General features: G+C 35.8%; 1 protein-coding gene across 4 annotated transcripts in view; it reads right to left on the bottom strand.

Annotated features, from left to right (window-relative positions):
• VPS54 (VPS54 subunit of GARP complex) overlaps positions 1-23,021 on the bottom strand; it is a 108,762-nt gene that overhangs the window by 58,744 nt on the left and 26,997 nt on the right. For 3 of the 4 annotated variants that reach the window (XR_002824476.1, XM_004369274.3, XM_023733348.1), the window contains exons 2-7: positions 18,696-18,851; positions 17,699-17,940; positions 10,250-10,328; positions 7,854-7,888; positions 5,448-5,579; positions 1,249-1,634 (exon numbers count right to left, since the gene is read on the bottom strand). Coding sequence is in view for 3 of the 4 variants with exons in the window: in XM_004369274.3 (XP_004369331.1) it covers positions 1,249-1,634; positions 5,448-5,579; positions 7,854-7,888; positions 10,250-10,328; positions 17,699-17,940; positions 18,696-18,831 (1,010 nt within the window). In the remaining variant the exon portion in view is untranslated. The remainder of the gene's footprint in view (positions 1-1,248; positions 1,635-5,447; positions 5,580-7,853; positions 7,889-10,249; positions 10,329-17,698; positions 17,941-18,695; positions 18,852-23,021) is intronic. The other variant, XM_004369275.2, reaches the window with a different exon arrangement.

The raw sequence follows: 23,021 nt of genomic DNA, 5'->3' as shown, positions 1-23,021 counted from the left end.
CTGTCCTATCCAGACGATAAAGCACTCTCATCTTTAACCTTATAAAACACAGCTTCGGTCACTACAGGAAGTCCATTTTTCTAAAGTAAGAAGTGACAAAATTAAGACTATTTATTAAATATATATAAACCACACACACCCACACATTCGAAAAGGATGTGAAATATTTAAAATTTCAGAGGTGAAAGAGAAATTAAAAATCACTTAGTCACCCTGGGTTCCATGCTGGGGGATCTATGTTGTTATTGTTGTCGTGTGCCCTCGAGTTGATTCTGACTCATAACAATCCTATAGTAACTTTTCCGGAATATATTCAGCACCCCTTAAGTTACTGAATGGAGCCCTGGTGGCGCAGTGGTTAAGCGTTCAGCTGCTAACCAAAAGGTCAGCAGTTCAAATTCACCAGCCACTCCTTGGAAACCGTATGGGGTAGTTCTACTCTGCCCTACAGGGTCGCTATGAGTCTACTCAACGGCGGCGCGTTTAGTTTTGGGTTTTTTAAGATACTAAATTCATCTTGCATAAAATTTCTTTGTACTCATTTAGTAGTGCAAGGTTTGGATGAGTTTCCTAATACATAGGAACTTCTACATGGACACTGCTAACCTACTCAAATGAATGAAATGCAGATGGCTTATAATCAGTCTATCTATAAATTAAACATTCTTTATGTGATTTCACATAAAATAACTAAGGGTAAAAGAAAGAAGGTAATTTACCCTCTTGAAGGTATTTTTAAAATAACAACTTAGAGAAATTGGGTTTTTTTCCATTTCCATGTGGAATTTTTTGCAATGTGATAAAAAGACTACAAATCAGAAACAAATTTTATTTATTGTTAGATTTTAAACCCACTAGAGGGCTTTTTAAATAAACTTAAATATACTGGCATTCCTCTCTCCACCTTGATCTATCATCTTGACATAAAACTATTTCAACATTTGCAAAATGTTATCATTTTCAAAGCTATTATCATTTTCAAAGCTATAACTGGTCTTTCATTTATTTCATCCACTAGAAATGGATGCTTATCTATCCAAATGTCTCTATAAATATCATTCCTTGTGTTTTTTGTTTTGCTAATACTAAAATGTTAGAATGATAGTATTACTAAACAGATCAGTCTGGAAGAAAAAATACCAACTTAACTCTGAATACATTCCCACTTCTTAAGCTGACATTACATGCTAAGATTTATCCTTTAAAAAATTCTAACATTATTTCTAATGGCTTACTTAATGGACATACCGGAAACTGTGAATGCCCTGAAGTTCCTGCTGTAGAACCTCTTGTGTTGTTGCTATTAAGTCCAACGCTCCAACAAATTCAGAAGTAGATAACAACACCTGTACAGTAGGCTGAGTCTGGTGTACCGTGGCCATTAACTTCAGTTTATTGTACACTTTGACACAATTATTTCTGGTAAGTGCCAGTCTTAAAATGTGTAGTGATCCTTCACACATTACTTTATCAATCTGTGCAATTTTCTCTCGAAGCATTTTTACAGCCTGGGAAGTTTTCTTGAGGTAGTCCTGCAATTCGTGTTGAGAGGTCATTGCACGAAAAAATGCTTCTGAACGTAGAGAGATCTGGTGAGCAATGTTTACTTCCACAATATCCAGATAATGGCTCAGCTTAAGAGGGAAGGAAAAAAAAAAAGGAGTATTATAAATATATCTTCCTTGACTATCCAGATAATTTCTGAAAATGAAAATAAGACTTCTACATATATTTTAAATTCCATTTTGTGAATTAATTGTTTGATTATGGGACCCTGAAAATTGGGCAAAACAAAATGGAAGAGAGATGAAAGGTACAACCAACTTCAAGATTAATAAATACGAGACAAGACAAAAGGGTAAAGAAAGAAGGTGATTTACCTTCTTCCTCTGCTCCTGCCATTAACACCCTCCAAACACCAGCAACTTTCTAGCCATCTCCGATTGTAATTATAGTTTCAGAAGTTCTAGTATCTGCGAGAATGACCTCCTTAGCCCCCACACATCATAAGCATCACCATTATCTGACTAAAATACGATTACAGTTACCTGACCTCTCCCTTTTATGTACTAGGTACTGGTGTTTTATACATATCATTCTCTAATTTTAACAATCCTAGAAAACAAGTATTATTATTCTTCTCATTTTACAGATGAGGAAACTAAGACTCAGAGACATTAAATAACTTGAATAAAAGCATGTGGTTAGTAGGTGGCAAAACTAAAATTTGAACCCACGTCTGCCTAACTCAAAAGCTGAAGCTTTCTCTACTATACTATGTTGCCTCAAAATGTTAAAGAATCCATAAAAGACAGATTGGTGGTCCAGTCACAAATTACAGATACACTAGAATTCATTTGGAATTTTTTTTCAAGATTGCTTATTTCACATTTCAAGAATTGATAAATTATTTTATCAATCTGTAAAATTCCATTTTATTTCCAATGTATTTTTCTCTTAAAAAAATTGACAAAATGCCTTTAATAATCAGTTCACATATATTTCATTTGTAATACTATCAAGATTAGTTCTTATGGTAATGTATATTTAAAATGCTTTCTAATTTCAAATATGAACTTCTAAAATTTGATTTTTTTCTTCCTTTCTAACTGCATATGCCTTTTGATTATATTATCTTTCTCTTCCACTTTTTTACTTTTAAGATTTTTCAACCTGTAGCTCAAACTTTAAGCATTCTCTCTGAATATCTTGGGAGAATTCATAGGGTTAAACGGTTAATGAACTTTAACCACTGTGCCACCATGCTATCATAGTGCTACCTAAAATGCTGATCTGCAGTAAAATAAGAGGCTTGCACCAAAATGTAAATCATTGCACTGCTTCCTTCATCAAGAAAGTCTTTTTATGGAGTTAAAAATGCAGTGTGCTTAGTGATAAGGAGCCCTGGTGGCACATTGGTTAAGTGGTTGTTATTAACTGAAAGGTTGGCAGTTTGAACCCACTGGCCACTTCGTGGGAGAAAGATGTGGCGGTCTGCCTTTGTAAAGATTTACAGCCTTGGAAACCGTGTGGGGCAGTTCTGCTTAAGACCTTAAGTACCCTACAAGTAGAAGAGACTATTTGGTCATCAAGCCTGTTTGCTTAAAACCATGGAGGATAGTACATATTTTCAATAATATTCCTTTAATAACTTAATATAATATCTAATCTATAGTATCTATCATAATATCTAACAGAACAAGAAACTGTTCCATAGTTTAAATCTTTCCATTTATGTCCTTTGTTCTTATTCTTTTCATCTTCAAGATAGCTGTTTATTAGGTTACCTAAAAAGCATAAGGACACAATGTACACAGGTAGACTGGAAGCTAAAGTGGACTCAGTTCTCAGAATAGCAAACAGAGAATGCATAAATCCTTTCGGATAGTGCTATTCAGAGTGTGGTTTATATACTGGCTGCCAGGCTATGGACTATTTGTTAACCAGTTCATGATAAAATAAGGAAGGAACTTTGCTAGTATGTAAATCAACTTATATCACTAAACACTCAAAAAACCCATTACTTCAAGTCGACTCCAACTCGTAGTGATCCTATAGGACACAGCAGAACTGCCCCACACAGTTTCCAAGGCTGTAAATCTTTACAAAGGCAGACCGCCACATCTTTCTCCCACAAGTGGCCAGTGGGTTCAAACTGCCAACCTTTCAGTTAATAACAAGTACTTAACCAATGTACCACCAGGGCTCCTTATCACTAAGCACACTGCATTTTTAACTCCATAAAAAGACTTTCTTGATGAAGGAAGCAGTGCAATGATTTACGTTTTGGTGCAAGCCCCTTATTTTACTGCAGATCAGCATTTTAGGTAGCACTATGATAGCATGGTGGCTCAGTGGTTAAGCATTCGGCTGCTAACCAATAGGTCGGCAGTTTGAATCCACCTGCTCCTTGGAAACCCTATGGGGCAGTTCTACTCTGTCCGATAAGGTCGCTATGAGTCAGAATTGACTCGACAGCAAAGGGTTTTTGTTTTGTTTTTTTTTTTATGATAGCATACAAATTTCTCTAGTCCTAATTGTAGCATCCTCTTTCTTTTAAGCTACCAAGATAAACCAGTCATTGTTGATCATAAAATGAATTTGAAAGTGCACTCTTGGAATCCTGTTTTCTACTCCTAGTCTAAGAATGAAAGAGAACGAAAGTCAGAATGAAATATAACAAACCTGATTCTGCAACTTACAAATAATGTAATAAAAAAAAGTTCCATTACTTTAGTCACACTTTAAACATTCAGCATGAGAAAAGCAGTCTATTTACATTTCAAAGATTTCTGGAACTTATCAATATTTCATTGACCTATTCTTTTTAAAGGCATAGTATTTTCATAAAAGTATCTGTACAGATTGATGAGATTTTTATTGGCTTTGCTGTTTTTCTTTTTTAAAGTATTATTCTACCAGTGCATACACCTAGAATGTGAAAAAAACCTCTGGAAGCAAGTCTGTATCAGTAGACCAATTGCTTTCAACAGATTTATGAATTTGTTCTACGTAAGGAAAACCTGTACAGGTGAAAATGTTGCCAAAGGGAAAAGTGAGTTCTTCATTTTCAACTGTGAGAAAAGGAATACTCATTGATTCTTCTCCCACATCTCTTCTCCTCTCCTCCAGAAGTTAGTCCTTTTTCTAACTATTATTGAGGAGAACTGGACCTAATTTATTGAATAGTCTTCCTGACACAAGCTTTCAGACTGCCAAAAGATGTCACTAGAGTAAAACAAAATGCTTTCTTCTCGTTCTAAGAACCGCAGTCAATTCTAGAAAAGCTCTAAACTGAGTGCTAAGAAAGGACAAAGATCAAAGGTCTTTACTTCTGATTCAAGTTTTAAAAGATTCTTGATATGTGAGTTAAGATATGTTTAACGTCCCAAATTTTAAATGACTTTAAAGATGCTGACTTCCAAAATACAGAACATTATTAAATTCAAAGAACTGCTGACTAATAACATGCAAAAGATTAGGCTCTGCAGAGCTAAAAATTATGGGATTTTTGCTTCAAAATAATCATCCTTATTATGTGAAAATGAGAAAAAATAGTACCTTAGGATTGACTGGTTTTCTGCGCTTTAAATTATAAAGAATATAAAAGTGTTTGAACTATAAATGAACTGTTTGGGATAAAATGCAACGCAATTAATTGTATTATTTAATATATCCTTTCAACTAAAATTCCATCAATTGCTGTTCTTGGTTAGAAGCACTCAAACAATAAGTTTTTCCTCTTTCAGCAGCACAATTTATATGCCACTGAAACAAAATGTCATTCCTTTAATAGTTACAATTTGAAAGTTTATAATTATCAATAACAATGAAAATGAAAATAAAAAAAGCAGATCTTACTAAACTACCTAAATCTGAATCCATACAAATAGTGCCACTTAATAAGAATAAAGTTTTCTACATGGAAAAAGTCAAAGAGAAATTACCTTTTCTTGAAGCAACTTGGAGGAAGCTGCATCGCGATTTCCTTTTCCACCAGCAGTATTAAAATGAGACCATGGTAAAACTGAATTAAAAGTTAAGGAATCGTCCAAGGCAAAATCTGGTTTCATAAAAATCTATTAAAAAAATGCATTTCTCTCAATTAGATAAACATTTTCTTTGCATCTGTTACCCCTTCTAACGTAGTAAGACCATTAAACAAAAAGTAAGTTGGATCTGAAGTATGAACAGCAAAAGCAAGTGACAATGGGCTGAGTTGTTTACATAAAGATCTGTATTTAAAAAAATATAAACAATGTTTCACCAAGCTTAAAATCCTCATGAAAGACATAAAAATGTATTTTTGCCTTTACAAACGGAGATGATCATTCCATTACTACTTGCCCAAACTCACTAATGGAGATCCACTGGGGACACACCAAGGGAGATATCATACTTATCCTAAAGACTGCCATATTATTTTCCATTTGGATACTGACTTTAAAAAAATGCCAAATATCATTGTCTCTATATTTATATTTTCTCCTGCTCAAAATTCTTTCTAAATTAATTTGTTTAGATTAGACACACATTAAATTTTAAAACCAAAAGTTCAGTTTTATGAAGAGACTACTCCTTTCCTTTCCCTTACATACCACATCCAGCTAGGCAATAAGTCCTACCCACTCTATTTCCTAAGTAGTCCGTGAATCCCCTCTCTCCTCTATCTCCACAGCAGCTTAGCAGTTCAGTTCTTTATCATCTCTGGATTATTGTAAATAACCACTTTACCGGCGTCCTTCCCCAATCTACCTCCCAGGTTCCTGTCAGAGATACCCTTCTAAATGCAAGTATAACTGTATAACTTCCTTGTTTAAAACTCAATAGACTTCCAAGACCCACAGGCCAAACTCCTTAGTATAGCATCCCAAATCCTTCATTTTTTCAGACCTCACCTACCTCTACAGCTCTGTATCTCGGCCCCTTCCATTATTTACATATTACACTCTAGCAATACTTGATTATCTTGCATACTGCTCTTATACTTCAGTATCTTTATACATGCTTTTGTGCATTCTCCTATCTTCCTGGAGAACATGCCCAACCAAAAGGACATATGTATCTCTGTGTCTGACAGATGCTAAATCACTCTGGCCTCTGAACGTAAGTATACCATGCATACTTAATTACTTAACTCATACTTCAGAGAGATTATTTATTTAATATGCATATTTCTCCAGAAACTACATGTTTCTAGAAGGTTGGATTTATAGTTTACTTATCTTTGTAACCCCAGAACCTAGCAGAGGGTCTGAAACATGGTTTAATTAATTAATATGCTATATTTTATTATATTTACTGATTCATTTCATTTACATCTGAAAATGTGTATGACTATGACAGGAAAAACTAACAAGGGACATGAGTAAATTTATATAATTATAAATTATATAATTTATCTGATTATAAATTATACTACCTTGCTTTGGCATTATAACTAAAAGCACTGATTAATTCAAAAAATATTTACTGATTGCTAGGCACTGCAGGAGAAACAAAGATAAATTATTACACATGTCCTAATCTCAAGAATCTCTGGTCCAAGAGATGTGATAAAATATGTATATAAATATCCTATAAGGGGAAGAGTGAAAATGCCTTAAAAGAGGGGTCTAGATAAAATCTATGGGAATTCAGCAAAGGGACCAATTACCTTCAGTTAGGAAGATCAAGAAAGTATTCATGTAAAGTTGCCATTTTAGCAAAAGATTGCAGAGAATTAGATACGAGAAGATGAAGAAAAAGTCTTCCAGGCTGAAAGAATAGTGCAAGTAAAGCATGGAGATAGGAAAAACCAGTTTGGCTGAAGTAAAGAACGCGTGAAGATTAGTAGGCAAAAGTTACGAGTGTGACTGCTGATGAAGTCAAGTGATTAAGGGTCTTAAATGACAGAGTTTGAATTTTATTTTGCAGAAATCAGAGAACTTAAAAAAATCACCTCCCTTGTCTTTCTTTCTTCTGTCTTTTTCTCACCCTAAAGAACAATTGTTGCAGACCTCTTTGAGAAACTGATGAGTGCAATAGACTCTCTCCCCGGAAAAAAAAAAATACATTTATTACCCATATCTACAAAATTTTTCATACAAAGAAAGTATCTCTTAACAATTTGAAGGAGTAGTAAGATCAAAAAATTGTTTTTTAGAATGGAAAGACTTAAATCTATTTGTAGTGTTCAGTGATGAAGAAGAGATTGATGATGCAAAAGAGAGAGAGGAAAAGTGATGCAACAAAGTCTCAGGAGAAGTAAAGTGGCCAAAGTGTCAGAAAACAGCCAAATGAAAGCTTCTTCCAAAGCAAAATTAAAGATCAACTATTAAAAAGCAGTATTTTCATTTTTTAAGCTTTTTTACCTTAGGTACTTGCTCCAGATCTGTCCTGGATTTATCTATGAGAAAAGTAAAAGAGAAAATATGATTTTTTTTAAAACTTGCTTTCATTTTACCTTCACAAAATATATTTTTACAGATTCAATATTGTACTAGGTCAAATCACATAACTAAAATTTCTTCCTTCAACAAGTACCTACAAAGTATCTATTATATGCCTAATAAAAGGCAAAGCACTGAATATAACATATATTTCAAATAATTTTAATCAACTGTACAGCAGCAATATAACAGCCATCTACATTTCAAATCTTTTTCAAGTGGTCACAGAAAACCTGATACTATTTTATTAAGTTTTGGTGAGATTAAGTTTGGCATGATGCAAATCTAACATAATGAATTAAACTCTAAAATAAAAATGCTCTATTTGTATTGTTCAAAATATCCATCATCTCATCCAGAATTTCTTATAATCACAGACTGCTTTTTTATACTGTATTAAATAAAAAGGAACACTTTTCTTCTTAGACATCTTAGTTTGTATCACCTACAAACTTATCTGCAACAAATAGTTAATGAGCTTGGCTGCTAACCAAAAGGTTGGTGGTTTGAGGTCCACCCTGAGGCACTTCACAAGTAAGGCCTGGCAATCTACTTCTGAAAAAACCACTGAAAAGCCTATGGAGCACGGTTCTACTCTGACACACATGGGGTCACCATGAGTTGGAGTCGACTCAACAGCAACTGCTGCCAAAACCAACCTTTCTGCACTTGGCTTCCATTCCCTCCTGCCTCTTCTTTTACCTTGCTCTATCAATTACCCCCAAAATCAATCTTCAACCTATTCTTAATGCTAGCTCTTTCCTGTCTGCTTACAAACATGCTCAGTTTGCAGTTCTCTCAAAACAAAGAGAAAAAATGAGAAAAAAAAGAGAAAGATAAAAAAAAACCCAGAGCAGACACTAAATTGAGGCAAGGGAGACACTTAGGATGCAAAATTTAAGGAAGTACTCACAGTCACTCTCAGGGTTAGATGAGTGCCTCTATTGCCTCATCTAGTTCTGGCCCTGAAAAAAAAAATCCTTCCACTCTATTCCCTCTAGCCAATACCCCATCTCAAATCCATACATCCATACTTGTAGTCCCCATTTATTTCTCTTGTACTCACTCTTTAATACATAGTATTGAGGTTTCTATAACCACCATTCAAGTATAAATGCTCTCCCTAAGTGGAACTCTCTCTTAGTTGACCCTCCTAGCTCTCTTACCACTACTTCTTAGTCTCCTTTACAGGTGCCTCATCTTCTACCTGCCCCTTAAGTGTACATCTTTCTAAGGTTCTATGATCATTCCTCTTCTCACTATTCACATTCTCCCTGGGTGACCCCATCCATGCCCCTGGATTCAACCACCGTCCCTCTCTTTCCTGAGCTCCAGGTTGTCCACTAGACATTTTCTTCTCTCTGCAAACCTCCAACTAAAGTAGCCTCCATCAGCTCCAAAATTATTCTTCCTATATGCCTTTCTCACTGAATTGCACTTCACCTAGCCAGCTATCCAAGCCAGATACCTGGGAGTCATGTTTGAATCATCTTACTCTATTACCAATCCTACTGGCCACCAAAATCTGTGCCTTGATTTCTGAAGTATCTCTCAAAGACCCAACTTCCTCTGTATCTCCACTGTAACTGTTACTGGGCTACATCCTTTCTCACTTGTATTACTGCAATAGCCTCCAACTGTCTCCTTGCCTCCAGTGTCCCACAACTGATTATCCACAACTGCTTCCACAGTGAAATGTATAATCATAAAACTGATCAAGTCTGCTAAAAAACCTTTTGAAGCTCTCTACTGTCTTTGGAAAAAAAATTCCTTAGCATACGTACAGAACTCTTGCAGTGCCTTGAGCTGTGTTCTCTCTTGACTACGTGGCTTTGTATAAACACTTTCCTTTTCCTGGAGTGCCTTTTCCCACAAAAATCTTATGAGCTAGCTACTTGAAGACACAATCAACATCAGGAAGCCTTCTAAGGCTAAATTAGGAACTCTGTACAATCTTATCACACTGAACTTACCATTTAATATACAATGCTGTAATTGCTGGTTTATTTATTTAACCTTAGTCAGAAGATCATCAACTCCTCGAGGAGAGGGACTATTTCTTCTTCATCTATTTTTAAGCTACAAGCCAAGGGCCTAGCACCCAGATATTCAATAAATATTTGTTCAAAGATAACACTACAATCAGACATATAATTTCTCTCTCAAAAGCTTTTAGAAAAGATTATGATCATAGGTTATTAAAATTTTAATAAAAATAAAAATCATAGCTATGACAGCAAATGAAGTCCCGTAACTAAAATGTTTTTCATTAATACTTCTCCTATGTTTTATTATCTACAAAAAGCACATATTCATACCATGAGTATGTAAGAGAGTCCTGTCAAAGGTATCTTTAGGAGGACAAATATTCTTGCATCTCTCATGAATCTTCTCTCTCTAATAAAAAGACAATTCATACTGTGAGCAACACTATATGGCAATGAGTATTCAAAGCATCAAAATATTTCACAACAGAATATCAAATATGCCACATTAGTTCTATAATTTTTAATATGAATCACTAGCTTTTTTAATTGAAATAAAAATAACAAGGGTGCTTAAAATCAAATACCATTATGACATATATACGTATAGTAGTATCTTCATAAATTTAGAATGTAGTGAGAAAGCAAATGGAAAATGTTTATTTAAATATCAGAAATCAATTAAGAGAACAATGTTTTTAAATGATAGAAGAAAACCTGAAAACCTATATGCTTAAGATAGAAATTAGTTATTGACACTTTCCCTGATTAAACACACACACACACACACACACACACACACAAATCCCATTCTGATTTCGGATTAGACAACCACTGACAATATCATTATCTTCGCAGAGATTCCATAGGTAGAACATCTAGGAAAGTGGCAAAGAGTACAGTAAAGAAAAGAAAAACACTGGGCTAGTAGTGTTCAGAGTTCTGCTAATAGTTTTGTCTAATAGGGTTCATTCCTTTTCTTTTTAAGAATTTTATGACCTATTCTTGTGTTCATTTTTTTCCAGATAAAACTTTAGTATCTTTTTTGCTTTGTTCATAAGTTAGTATTTTTAATAGCTAAAGAGGTATAACTGACATACAATTAACTGCACATATTTAAAGTGTACAATTTGATAAGCATTGCCATATGCATACACCAGTGAAACCATCACCACAATCAAGAGAGTAAACGTATCCATGACCTTCAAATTCCCTCATGCATCTTTATAATTCTCCCTTCCTTCACTCCCTGCCCCCACCCAGGACACCACTGACCTACTTTCTGTCATTATAGATTAGTTTGCAATTTCTAGAGTTTTATGCAGATGGAATCATACAGTATGTACGCTTTTTTCACTCAGCATAATTACTTTGAAATTCATCCATGTTTTTTGTGTATCAACAGTTCATTCCTTTTTCACACAAAAATCTGTATGCAAATGTCCATAGTGACTCTATTCATAATATCCCGAAACTGAAAATAATACAGATGCCCTACAATAGGTGTATGGTTAAACAAAGCGTGGTACATCCATACCAGGAATTACTACTCCACCAATAAATGGAATGAACTTCTGAGACAAGCAAAAATTTAGATGTATCTCCAGGAATTATGCTAAGTGACAAAAGCCAATCTCAAAAGGTTACAAACTATATGATTCCATTTATATAACATTCTTGAAATGACAAAATTATAGAAATGGAGAACAGACTGATTACTAGTTGCCAGCGATTAAGGAGAGGTTGTGGGCAGGAGGGACCAGGTGTGGTTTATGAAACGGCAACAAAGAAATATCCTTGTTGTGCTGCAATTGTTCTGTATTTAGACTGTATCAACATCAATATCCTAGTTGTGACATTGTACTATCATTTTACAAGATATTATCATTGAGGAAAACTGAGTAAAGGGTACCCAGGACCTTTATTATTTCTCAACTGTATGTGCATCTACAGTTATATCAAATATAACACTTAATTTAATAATTAAAAAAATAGTTCATTCCTTTTTAGTGCTCAGTATGGACTATATGGACATAACACAATTTGTTTATCCATTCAACTGTTAATTTAGGTTGTTTCCAGTTTGAGGGTATTACAAATAAAGCTGCTGTGAATATTTAAATACAAGTCTTTGCATGGACATTGTTTTCATTTCTCTTAGACAGATACCTAGGACTCGAAACGCAGGATCATATGGCTGGTATATGTTTAACTTTTTTAGACTGTCCTCCTGTTTTCCAAAGTGGTTGCACCACTTTAAATTCCCACCAACAGTACTGGAGAATTCCAGTTCCTCCACTGGGGCCTGGACTAGGGAGAGCAAACAAGGAGCCTAGGGTACAATATTTAAGGAGGCCCCACTCTCAGGTTCTGATTTTGCACCCTAGGCACCTAGCTTGCTTCATTCTAGTCTCAACCCTGTCTTCCACATCCTCACCAAAACTCAGAAGAATTTGTATAGACTTGGTATTATTCTTCATTAAATGTTTGCTAGAATTCACTAGTGAAGCCATATGGATCTAAAGTTTTCTTTGTGGAAATGTTAACTACACATTCAATTTCCTTAATAAATATAAGGTGATTCAGTTATCTATTTCACCTGGATAGAGCTTGAAAAATTTATGCCTGTCAAGGAATTTGTCCATTTAAGTTGCTGAATTTATTGGCATAAAGATAGTCATAATATTCCGTTATACAGCCTTTGAATCTCGGTAGAATCTATAGTGATGTCACCTCTCTCGTTCTTATTATTGGTGATATGGACCTTCTCTCTTTTTTTTGTGATCAGTCTGGCTAGAGGTTTATCAGTTTTATTGATCTCAAACTTTTATTGATTGCAAAGCTTTCAGCTTAATTTTTTTGTTTGAAGTTTTTATTTTCTCTATTGTTTATTTTCTATTTCATTGATTTCCATTTTAATCTTTATTCTTTCCTTCTTCTGTTTACTTTGGGTTTAATCTGTTCTTCTTTTTCTAGTTCTTAAGGTGGAAGCTGAGGTCACTGATTTGAGAACTGTCTTCTTTTCTAATATATCTGTTTAGGGCCATTAATTCCTCCTTAAGTACTACCTGAGCACAAATTCTGGTACATTGTGTTTTCATCTCCATTCAGCTCAAAATACTTTCTAATGTTCCTTTCCTCTTTGGCCCACATGTTATTTAGAAGTATAAGTTTTGGTTTCCAAATACAGTAAAACCTGCATAAGCCAGAACCTGTGTAAGGCCGAAATCTGTCAGAGAAGAAAAACTCAAATATTTTCCACTAAGAGAGAGAAACAGAAAAGTGGTAAGACTGCACCCTGTCAAAGGCAGAAAATTTACCCAGGAAAACAAGGGGAGGGAGTGTGAGGGTTATTTACTAACTAGATAGTAGATAAGAATTATCTTAGGTGAAGGGAAGGACAGCACACACTACAGGGAAAGTCAGCGCAACTGGACTAAACCAAACCTAAGAAGTTTCCTGAATACAATCAAACACTCTGAGGGACAGAGTAGCATGGGTAGGGGTCTGGGAACCATGCTTTCAGGGGACATCTAGGTCAACTTGCATAACAAAGCTTATTAAGAAAATGTTCTGCATCCTACTCTGGTGAGTGGCATCTGGGGTATTAAAAGCTTGCAAGCGGCCATCTAAGATGCATCAATTAGTCCCAATCACCTGCAGTAAAGGAGAATGAAGAACACCAAAGACACAAGGAAAGTAGTAGCCCAAGAGACAGAAAGGGCCACATAAACCAAAGACATCATCAGCCTGAGACCAGAAGAACTAGATGGTGCCTAGCTACCACCAATGACCGCCCTGACAGGGAACACAACAGAGAGTCCCAGATGGAGCAGGAGAAAGGTGGAGTGAAGAACTCAAATTCTAGTAAAAAGGCTGGATTTAATGGTCGGACTGAGACTGGAGGAACCCCAGAAAGCACAGCCCCCAGACTCTCTGTCAACCCAAAACTAAAACAATTTCCAAGGCCAACTCTTCAGACAGGGATTGGACTGGACTGTGGGACATAAAGTGATACTCGTGAGGAGTGTGCCTCTTAGCTCAAGTAGATACAAGAAACTAAACAGGCAGCTTCTGTCCGGAGGTGAGATGGGAAGGCAGAGAGGGTTAGGAGCTGGTTGAGTGGACAAGGGGAATCAGGGCTGGAAAGAAGGAATGTGCTGTCACAGTATGGGGACAGCAATTAGGGTCACATAACAATGTATGTATAAATTTTTGTATGGGAGACTAACCTGAAATGTAAACTTCATATAAACTACAATAAACAAACAAAAAAATTTTAATTGTATATCTGAAATTCAAATTTAACTGGGCATTCTGTGTTTTTACTTGCTAAACCCTGCAATCCTATGTATACTACAAAGAACCTTACAATAGTATAATTCCATTTCTCCCCTCAGAGCCTTTAACTATTGTCATATATTTTATTTTTACATATGTAATATGCTCCACAATACACTGTTATTAATTTTACTTAAATAGGTATCTTTTAAAGAGGTTTACACAATAAGGAAAAATCTTATATATTTACCCATGTAGTTACCATTTCTGGTGCTCTTGATTTCTCTGTGTAGATCCAGATCACCATCTGGTATCATTTTCCTTCTGCCTGAAAGACTTTTTTTATGTTTATTATAGTGCAGGTAGTCTGCTGGTGTGAATTCTTTCAGCTTTTTTATGTCTACTGTGTCTTTATTTCACCTTCATCTTTGAAGGATATTTTTGCTGGGTATAGAATTCTAGGTTGTCAGTTTTTTCTGTCAGGATTTTAAAGATGTTCTTCCATTATCTTCTCACTTCAAATGAGTAATCTGTCATTACACTTATCATTATTCCTCTGTATATAACATGTCTTTTTTCTCTGGCTGTTTTTAAGGTTTTTCTCCTTTTCAATGACTTTGAACAATTTGATTATGATGTGCCATGGTGTAATTTTCTTCATGTTTCTTCTGTCTGTTGAGCTTCACAGACCTACGAGCTTATAGTTTTCATCAACTTTCAACATTTTTCGGCTACTATTTTTTCAAAATTTTTTAGGTTCCCTCCCCTTCTTCAAGGACTCCAATTACATGTGTAATGTTGCGGTCGCTGTTGCTGTTAGCTGCCATTGAGTCAGCTCCCGATTCATGGTGACCCCATTCACAATGGAATGAAACACTGCCTGGTCCTGCATCATCCCATGATCAGTCGCAAATTGGACCATTGTGATCCACAGAGTTTTCACTGGCTGATTTTTGGAAGTAGATAGTCAGGGCTTTCTTCCTAGTCCATCTTAATCTGGAAACACCACTGAAACCTGTTTGGCATCATAGCAATATCAAGCCTCCACTGACAGACAGGTGGTGACTGCACATGAGGTGTACTGGCCAGAAATCAAACCTGGGTCTCCTGCATGGAAGGTGAAAATTCTACCACTGAACCACCAATGCCTCATACATATAACAGGCCATATGAAACTGTCTCACATCACTGATGTTCTTTCATTTTCTTTTTATTCTTTTTTACTTTGTTTCATTTTGAATAGTATCTATTGCTATGTTTTCAAGTTCACTAACATTTCTTTGGCAATGTCTAATCTGCCATTAATCCCATTTGGGCATTTTCATCTCACATATTGTAGTTTTTAATCTCTAGAAGTTTGATTTGGACTTTTTCGAACATACGGAATACAGTTATAAGATATATTTTGATGCCCTTTTATGGTAATCCTAACATTTGTATCAGTTCTGGGTCAGTTCAATTGACTGATTATTCTTCTAATTTGGGGCCATGTTTTCTTATGTCTTCACATGCTTGGTAATCTTTGATTAGATGCCAGACATTGTAAATTTTACCGTTTCGGGTGGTGCATATTTTAATATTCCTATAAACATTCCTGAGTTTTTTTCTAGGATGCAGTTACATTATCTGGAGATCATTTTCATCCTCTTCTGTTTTGCTTTTAGATTTGTTAGGCAGGTCCAGAGCAGTGCCCAGTCCAGGGCTAATTATTCCCCACTACCAAGGCAAGAGTTCCCTAAGTACTCTACCTATTTCCTCATGAATTACGAGTTTTTCCAGTGTGCCTGGTGACAACAGGCACTATTCCTGGTTCTTTGTGAGGAATGGGCAACATTCCTCGTTCCTCCTAATTCTTTCAGATAGTTCCTTCTCTGACCTTGGTTAATTTACCCAAGTGTTTTTGTTTGCTGTTAACTGCCTTTGAGTTGATTTTGACTCATGGCGACCCCGTGTGTGCGGAGGAGAACTGCGCCATGGGGTTTTCAAGGCTGTGATCTTTCAGAAGTAGATCACTAGGCCTGTCTTCTGAGAAACCTCTGGGTGGGTTTGAACTGCCAACCTTTAGGTTAGCAGTCAATCTCAAACCACTTGTGCCAACCCTAAATATGCAATCAGATTCCTAAAATTCTATTTTACATGTACTTTTGTATTTCAACATATTACTGAACAACGTCCAGACAGATCTGACAGCTGAAGACAGAATACCAAAAATTCTAGATAATATACGGCAATACACACATACAAAGATAAATAATATTTACAGGTTCCGTATAAAAATATTAGATAGTACTAAAAATGAGCCAGATACTGTACAGTATTAATGCCAATGACACAGCCATATCCAGTCTATCTCCAATCACAAAAAGAGCAAAGTAATCAAGTAAAATAAAATCAGTTAAATCCAAACTAAGCTTGCTAACAAAAAAGTATAAAAAGGAATAATTATACAATAGAAATAAATAAATGATTTTTTTTTTTGAAGACTGAAATGGTAACTAGAATTATACTGTCAACAGCTAATCACTAAGAGTCCAAAAATGAACAACAGGCTGTCTCAAACTCAGCTCTGCTCTCAGCTCTGGCTCTCAGAATCAAGTTTAAAGCAACATACTGGTTACAATTATATCTGGAGACAGCAATACTATTTGCTAGAGCTAAGATGTACTATTAAACTGTCTGTGGTGAATGGGACACACAGAAACAGTTCTACTCTGCTAATTTTACTTAAACCTCCCAGTTCTCCTGGCCTTTATATTTATTGGCCTAACAGAACCATTTTCTCCTTAGTAAGTGTAGTAGATTGAATAGTGTCCCCCCAAAATTCATATCCACCTAGAACCACAGAATGTGACCTTATTTGGAGTAAGGGTCTTTGCAGATGTAATTAGTTAAGATGAGGTCACAATGAACTAAGGTGAGCCCTAAATCCAATAACTGGTGTCCTTATGAAAGGAGGAGAGGATTACAAAGAGACACACAGAGAAGAAGGCCATGTGAAGACAGAGGCAGAGATCAAAGTGATACATCTACAAGTCAAGAAACGTCAAAGATTGCTGGGAGCCACCAGAAGCTAAGAAAAAGCAAGGAAGGATTCTTCCCTAGATCTTTCAGAGTGAGCATGGTTCTGCCAACACCTTAATTTCAGACATCTAGCATCCAGCACCGTGAGAAAATAAAGTTCTCTTGTTTTAAGACACTAAGTGTACTGTACTTTGTTACAGCAGCCCTAGGAAACTAACACAGTAGGTAAGGTGGGTTTCATGTTGAACATTAACATTTCTCAGGAATGGTAATTCTGAAAAATCACAATAAGCAAGATAAATTTATTTAAATATATTTGAGCAAAAAATTAGACAGTATAACCCAGGACAGTAGAATTTATATGCACAGAAAATAACACAGAAAAAATTCTCAAAAGAAAAATTCTCAAAAAGGCAAACTAAAAATCTTTCTGACTATTGCTTTTGACTGACTATAACTAACTTCAAGATCAGACATTACCTGAGAGATTTCCTGCTGATATGCTGTAAAATGTTCCTTGCTGATCTGAGGGAGGTAGAATGAAGGTATGACTTCGGTGTCCACAAAGTCCAATCCCCATGTTTTTGTGAAGAAGTCAGATTCTCTTTTTGCTAATCTAGGATCATTTAACGCTGCTGGAAGATTTACTTTGGAATGATATATAGTCCATCTATGTTGATCTGTAACTAGAGATGGGGCAACACATAAACTATTTGTATCACCTGCAAAAAGTAAACAAAAGAACTCTTTAAAGTTGGTTCTATGTTTGCAAGTACATCCTAAGAAAATAAAAATGCTGAGATTCTATTTTATTCAAACCAACTAAACTTTCTCTTTCATAGCAAGTGTTTTAATAAAAATCAGTCTGATTAAATAATTTTCAGCTTTGAGCATCAATTCCCAAGGCGGGGTGGGGTTGCGTATAAAAGATCAAGAATACGTAAAATGTGAGGCTGTAGTTGTGCAGCAGGGAGAATGGTAGGAAAAAATAAGTCACGAATTCCCTTCCTTAATGTATAATTGCTCTATCATTTTTTTCAACATCAAAACTCTGCTACCTTCAATTGTATATCTTCTACCTTTTAACATCCCTTGTCTTTTTCAGGGTTAGGCCTTTTTCTATTATATTATGGCAGATACTCCTCGCTCCAATATCCATTGTCTCGCTTACAATTAGATGACATGAATGCTATTTTGGCACTAACCACTGAGGCAAGAAAAATACTTAACGAACAGCTTTCAATCTGTACCTTCATTTTCAGTGCTCTTTTTCAGTTTATATAAGTAACGTCTTTTATGAAATGCATGAAAAGAACTATATTCCAATTTCTCAACGTTTTTCCAGATCTTCACAGACAGGTAAATTAATCATACCTCTTTAGTTTCAACATCATAAAATTTACTCTTTTTAAGATAATGACTTAAACGACTACTCATTTAAAGATAATACAAATGCTTAATAAAAATAAAGCATTACCTGTGGGTTCCTTGGGACACACATCTGGCAGTGACTGCACAGTTCGTATGTGTTTTGTTGGATCCACCTCTTTTTTAAAGAAAACATCACTGCTGCTTCCTTGAGGCACTGGTGAAGAACTGTGGCTTGAAGCCATTGCATAAAATCACCACTCAACTGAAAATGAGTAAGAAGTAAATAACAGTCAAGGCACAATACAAATCAAAATTCATCTATAAGTATCATACATGCCACACACTTTCTTTCAAACAGAAATGCTCTGTCAAAGTCTGTCAAAGTATAAGTATACAATTTGAATATTCACTGTTAGTTGTGAAAGTGTTTTTCATAATATTTAGTTTGCTAAAAATGTTATTTGTCCTTGTTAAAAAAATTCTCCCCAAACTGAAACATCCTTTTATCCAAAGTGCCAATAAATACCAATGTTGTACCCAATATATACTAAAGATTCATTCACTCCATTTATTGAACAAGTACAGCAGAATGGATAAGAACATAGGTTTTTGAAGTCTGACTGTCTATATTCGTATTCCAACTTCACTCACCAGCAGTATAACCTAGAGGAAATTACTTAACTTTTGTGTGCCTTTCCTTATCTGTAAAATGAAGATAAGAGATCCCATCTTGACCATGGTCTTGGGGAACATTTAGCTCAATTGGCACAACATAGTTTATAAAGAAAATGTTCTATATTCTACTTTGGTGAGTAACGTCTGGGGTCTTAAAAGCCTGTGAGTGGCCATCTAAGATACTCCACTGGTCTCACCCCTTCGGGAGCGAGGGAGAATAAAGAAAACTAAAGATACAAGGGAAAGATTAGTCCAAAGGATGAATGCACCACAACTACCACAGCCTCCACCAGACTGAGTCCAGTACAACTAGATGGTGCCCGGTTACCACCACCAAACGATCTAACAGGGATCACAATAGAGGGTCCTGGACAGAGCTGGAGAAAAACGTAGAACAAAATTCTAACTCACAAAAAAAGACCAGACTTACTGGCCTGACAAAGAGACTGGAGAAACCCTGAGAGTATGGCCCGCAGACACCCTTTTAGCTCAGTAATGAAGTCACTCCTGAGGTTCACCCTTCAGCCAAAGATTAGACAGGCCCATAAAACAAAATGAGACTAAGGGGCACACCAGCCCAGGGGCAAGGACTACAAGGCAGGAGGGCACAGGAAAGCTGGTAATAGGGAACCCACGGTCAAGAAGGGAGAGTGCTGACATGTGGGGTTGTTAACCAATGTCATAAAACAATGTGTGTACTATTTAATGAGAAGCTAGTTTGTTCTATAAACCTTCATCTAAAGTACAATTAAAAAAAAAAGAGAGATCCCATCGCATAAACACATTGTGAGAATTAAAGGAAATATATGTATAGAAATGTATATATAAAGCATTTAAAATAATGCCTGGCTCAAACTTAGTGTTCATGAATGTTATCTACTATCATTATGATTATTACTCTGTTACTGTCACTATGTTAAATGACTATAATATAAAAGAAGTGACACTCTTCAAGGAGCTTGCAATTGCATTAAGTTATTAAAACAAATGTATATAAGCAAAACACAAGTCAATCTATGTCTACATTTTTTAGTAAGTGTTGAAAGAACCCATTGGGCAGGACAACATAATATAGGCTACAGTGTAAGACTTTATGAATGAAACCATGCTGAATACTGGATACTGAAAAATGTGTTCTTTTATTATTGGAGGGTAGATAATCTTATATTGTTGAGCATATCTATAATAGGCAATCAACAAATATTTCCAAATGAAGGAATAAACGAATGAATATAAACACAAGATTATAGCCAAAAGGGAAATTAGAGATCACATGGTATAAGTTTCCTCACACTAGAGATAAGTACAGCAAGGCCCAGAAAGATACACATGATTTCACAAGGAAAAAAAAATCAAGTTAGGAAATTTGGTAAATAGAAAAATAAGAATAGGAATAAGAAGTAGAGATACAAGGCTAGAACCCATGACAAAAAGTTTAGATTAGTCTATCCACACAAACTCCCTTTAGTTTTCTCGAAAGCTAAAAATTACATTTTCCAGACTTCACTGTAGATCGGTCTCTGTACTTCCAACACAAGGAAACAATCAATTACATCCTTCACTGAGACTATAAGGATAAGCAAGTTGCTAAGAAAATATACAAAGATAAACAACTTACTCAAGGTCCCTGAACAGAAAGTGTACAATACCACGAGCAAAGGTTAGGGGGCATGGAATCATCATAAGACAGTGTGGGAACTGACCTGGCTAGAATGGAATGTTTGTGTTGGTAAGTAGTGACAATTAAACTATATTTACACACACACACACACACACACACACACACACACACACACACACTCACACACAGAGTATGGCCAGACTATAGTTGGTTCTTTAGGCAATAAGGAGCCATTAGAGGTTTGGAGGCAAAAGAGTACTACCATGAAAACGATTGTTTGGGAAATTAATCAGGGCCTTGGTTTGAAAGGCATCACTGGCCTGTTGCATATAACATCTATACACACAGACACTAACTGCATGAATGTTCTATATAAAAATATATGCATATTGAAGAGAGAACAAATATCTAAAGGATAAGAAACATTACATTGCATGATACAGAATAATGTACGTTAAGTGTTTGGTAAAGACAATCCTAAACTTAAGATTTAATCTGTTTAACTTATTTTTTTTTAATTTCCATCAAATAAAACGGTCAAAATAAACACATTTTAGCACTTAAAGAAGTAAGCTTCAGATATATGGAAAATATATTTATATGAGATGTCTACTGCTTGGTGTCCACTAAATAAGGTGTTGATTCCAACAACAGTACATTACTATTTCAATTTGTTCTATTTATCATCATTTTGTTTTTACAAAGCAAAAGAAATCCTAAGTGCCATCTTAAACCCGTTGCCATCGAGTCTATTCTGGCTCACAGCAACCCTCCAGGACACAGTAGAATTGCCCCATAGGGTTGCCTAGGCTGAAGTCTTTATGGAAGCACACTGCCACATCTTTCACGCGTGGAGGGCTGGTGGGTTCAAACAACCAGCCTTTCAGAGAGCAGCCGAGCACCTGTCCACTGCACCACCAGGGCCATCTTAGGAAGCTAGAAATGTCCAGGGAGATGGAGAAATGTGGAAAGACATTTCTGAACCCATGTAAGCTACTTCTATATCAGAGGAGGGCAGCAGGGAGGAAGACCACCACCTTATTCACTCCCTACAGATTCTGAATTAGGAAGCAAATGCAGGTTTTGGCGGGGGGGGGGGGTTTGTTGTTGTTTGTTTGTTTTTTCCCTATACCTCTCCTCCTCATTCTCCTTATGGGGGGAAATCTCTATTTACAAAGGGGTTATGTAAAATCAGAGGATTGTCTATATAGGGGAGCTCCAATTTCTAACAATTTAACTCTCCATTCCCTTCACCATCCTGAGTTTATCATTAAGAAGATCTCACCAAGGTAAGATCCAAAATTTGTATTAATGACCACATAACAACTATGATGCAGACACTTAGCAAATACAATTGTTGGTAATAAAATATAATGGATTTATTCATAAGGCATAGATGTATAAACAAATACAGCAAATCCAAATGGCCTTTGAACCAAACAATGTCAACAGAGAAATAATCTTTCATAGAAAGACTGAAGAACAGAAATCAGACACCTTGATAAGGTTTTAGTGTAAGCTTAGTCTGTCTATCCAGAGAAAAACTAATTAGCAAAAACAAAAATACACAAAAAACACCAGAATACAAAATAAAGTTCTAAGCACTAAATGTAAGTAACCCCTGATCTGATAGTTGAATTTGTAACTACTATCTAGAAAAAAATGCAGCATTTAGTCATTGCTCACCTACAATGAAAATCTATTAACAGCGCTACCGTTCTTCACATGGTACACTCCTCTTAATTATTTCAATACCATGCTCAAACTTTATCTTCTCCTGAAGCCTTCTTTGGCTTCTTACACATACTTAATCACTCTTTATGTATTTCTATTTTTGCACCAATCAAACTGAATTGTAAGTTTTGGTTTCCATACGGGTCTTCCCTATTAGATTGTTAACTTCTTAATGTTTCTGTTTTCCTGTGCATTCCATGTGAGTAACACAGTGGCTGGCGCAAGGACTGTTATTAGGTCAGAAACAACTCACAGCAACCATACGTACAACAGAACAAAACACTGCCCAGTACTGTGCCATCCTCACAATCATTGCTATGTTTTAACCCACTGTTGCAGCCACTGCGTCAATACACCTCGTCAAGGGTCTTCCTCTTTTACAATGATCCTCTATCTTACCAA

Source organism: Trichechus manatus, unplaced genomic scaffold (genome assembly GCF_000243295.1).
Source record: "Trichechus manatus latirostris isolate Lorelei unplaced genomic scaffold, TriManLat1.0 scaffold00004, whole genome shotgun sequence".
NCBI classification, from domain to species: Eukaryota; Metazoa; Chordata; class Mammalia; order Sirenia; family Trichechidae; genus Trichechus; species Trichechus manatus.
This window is presented reverse-complemented; position numbering and strand designations above follow the sequence as displayed.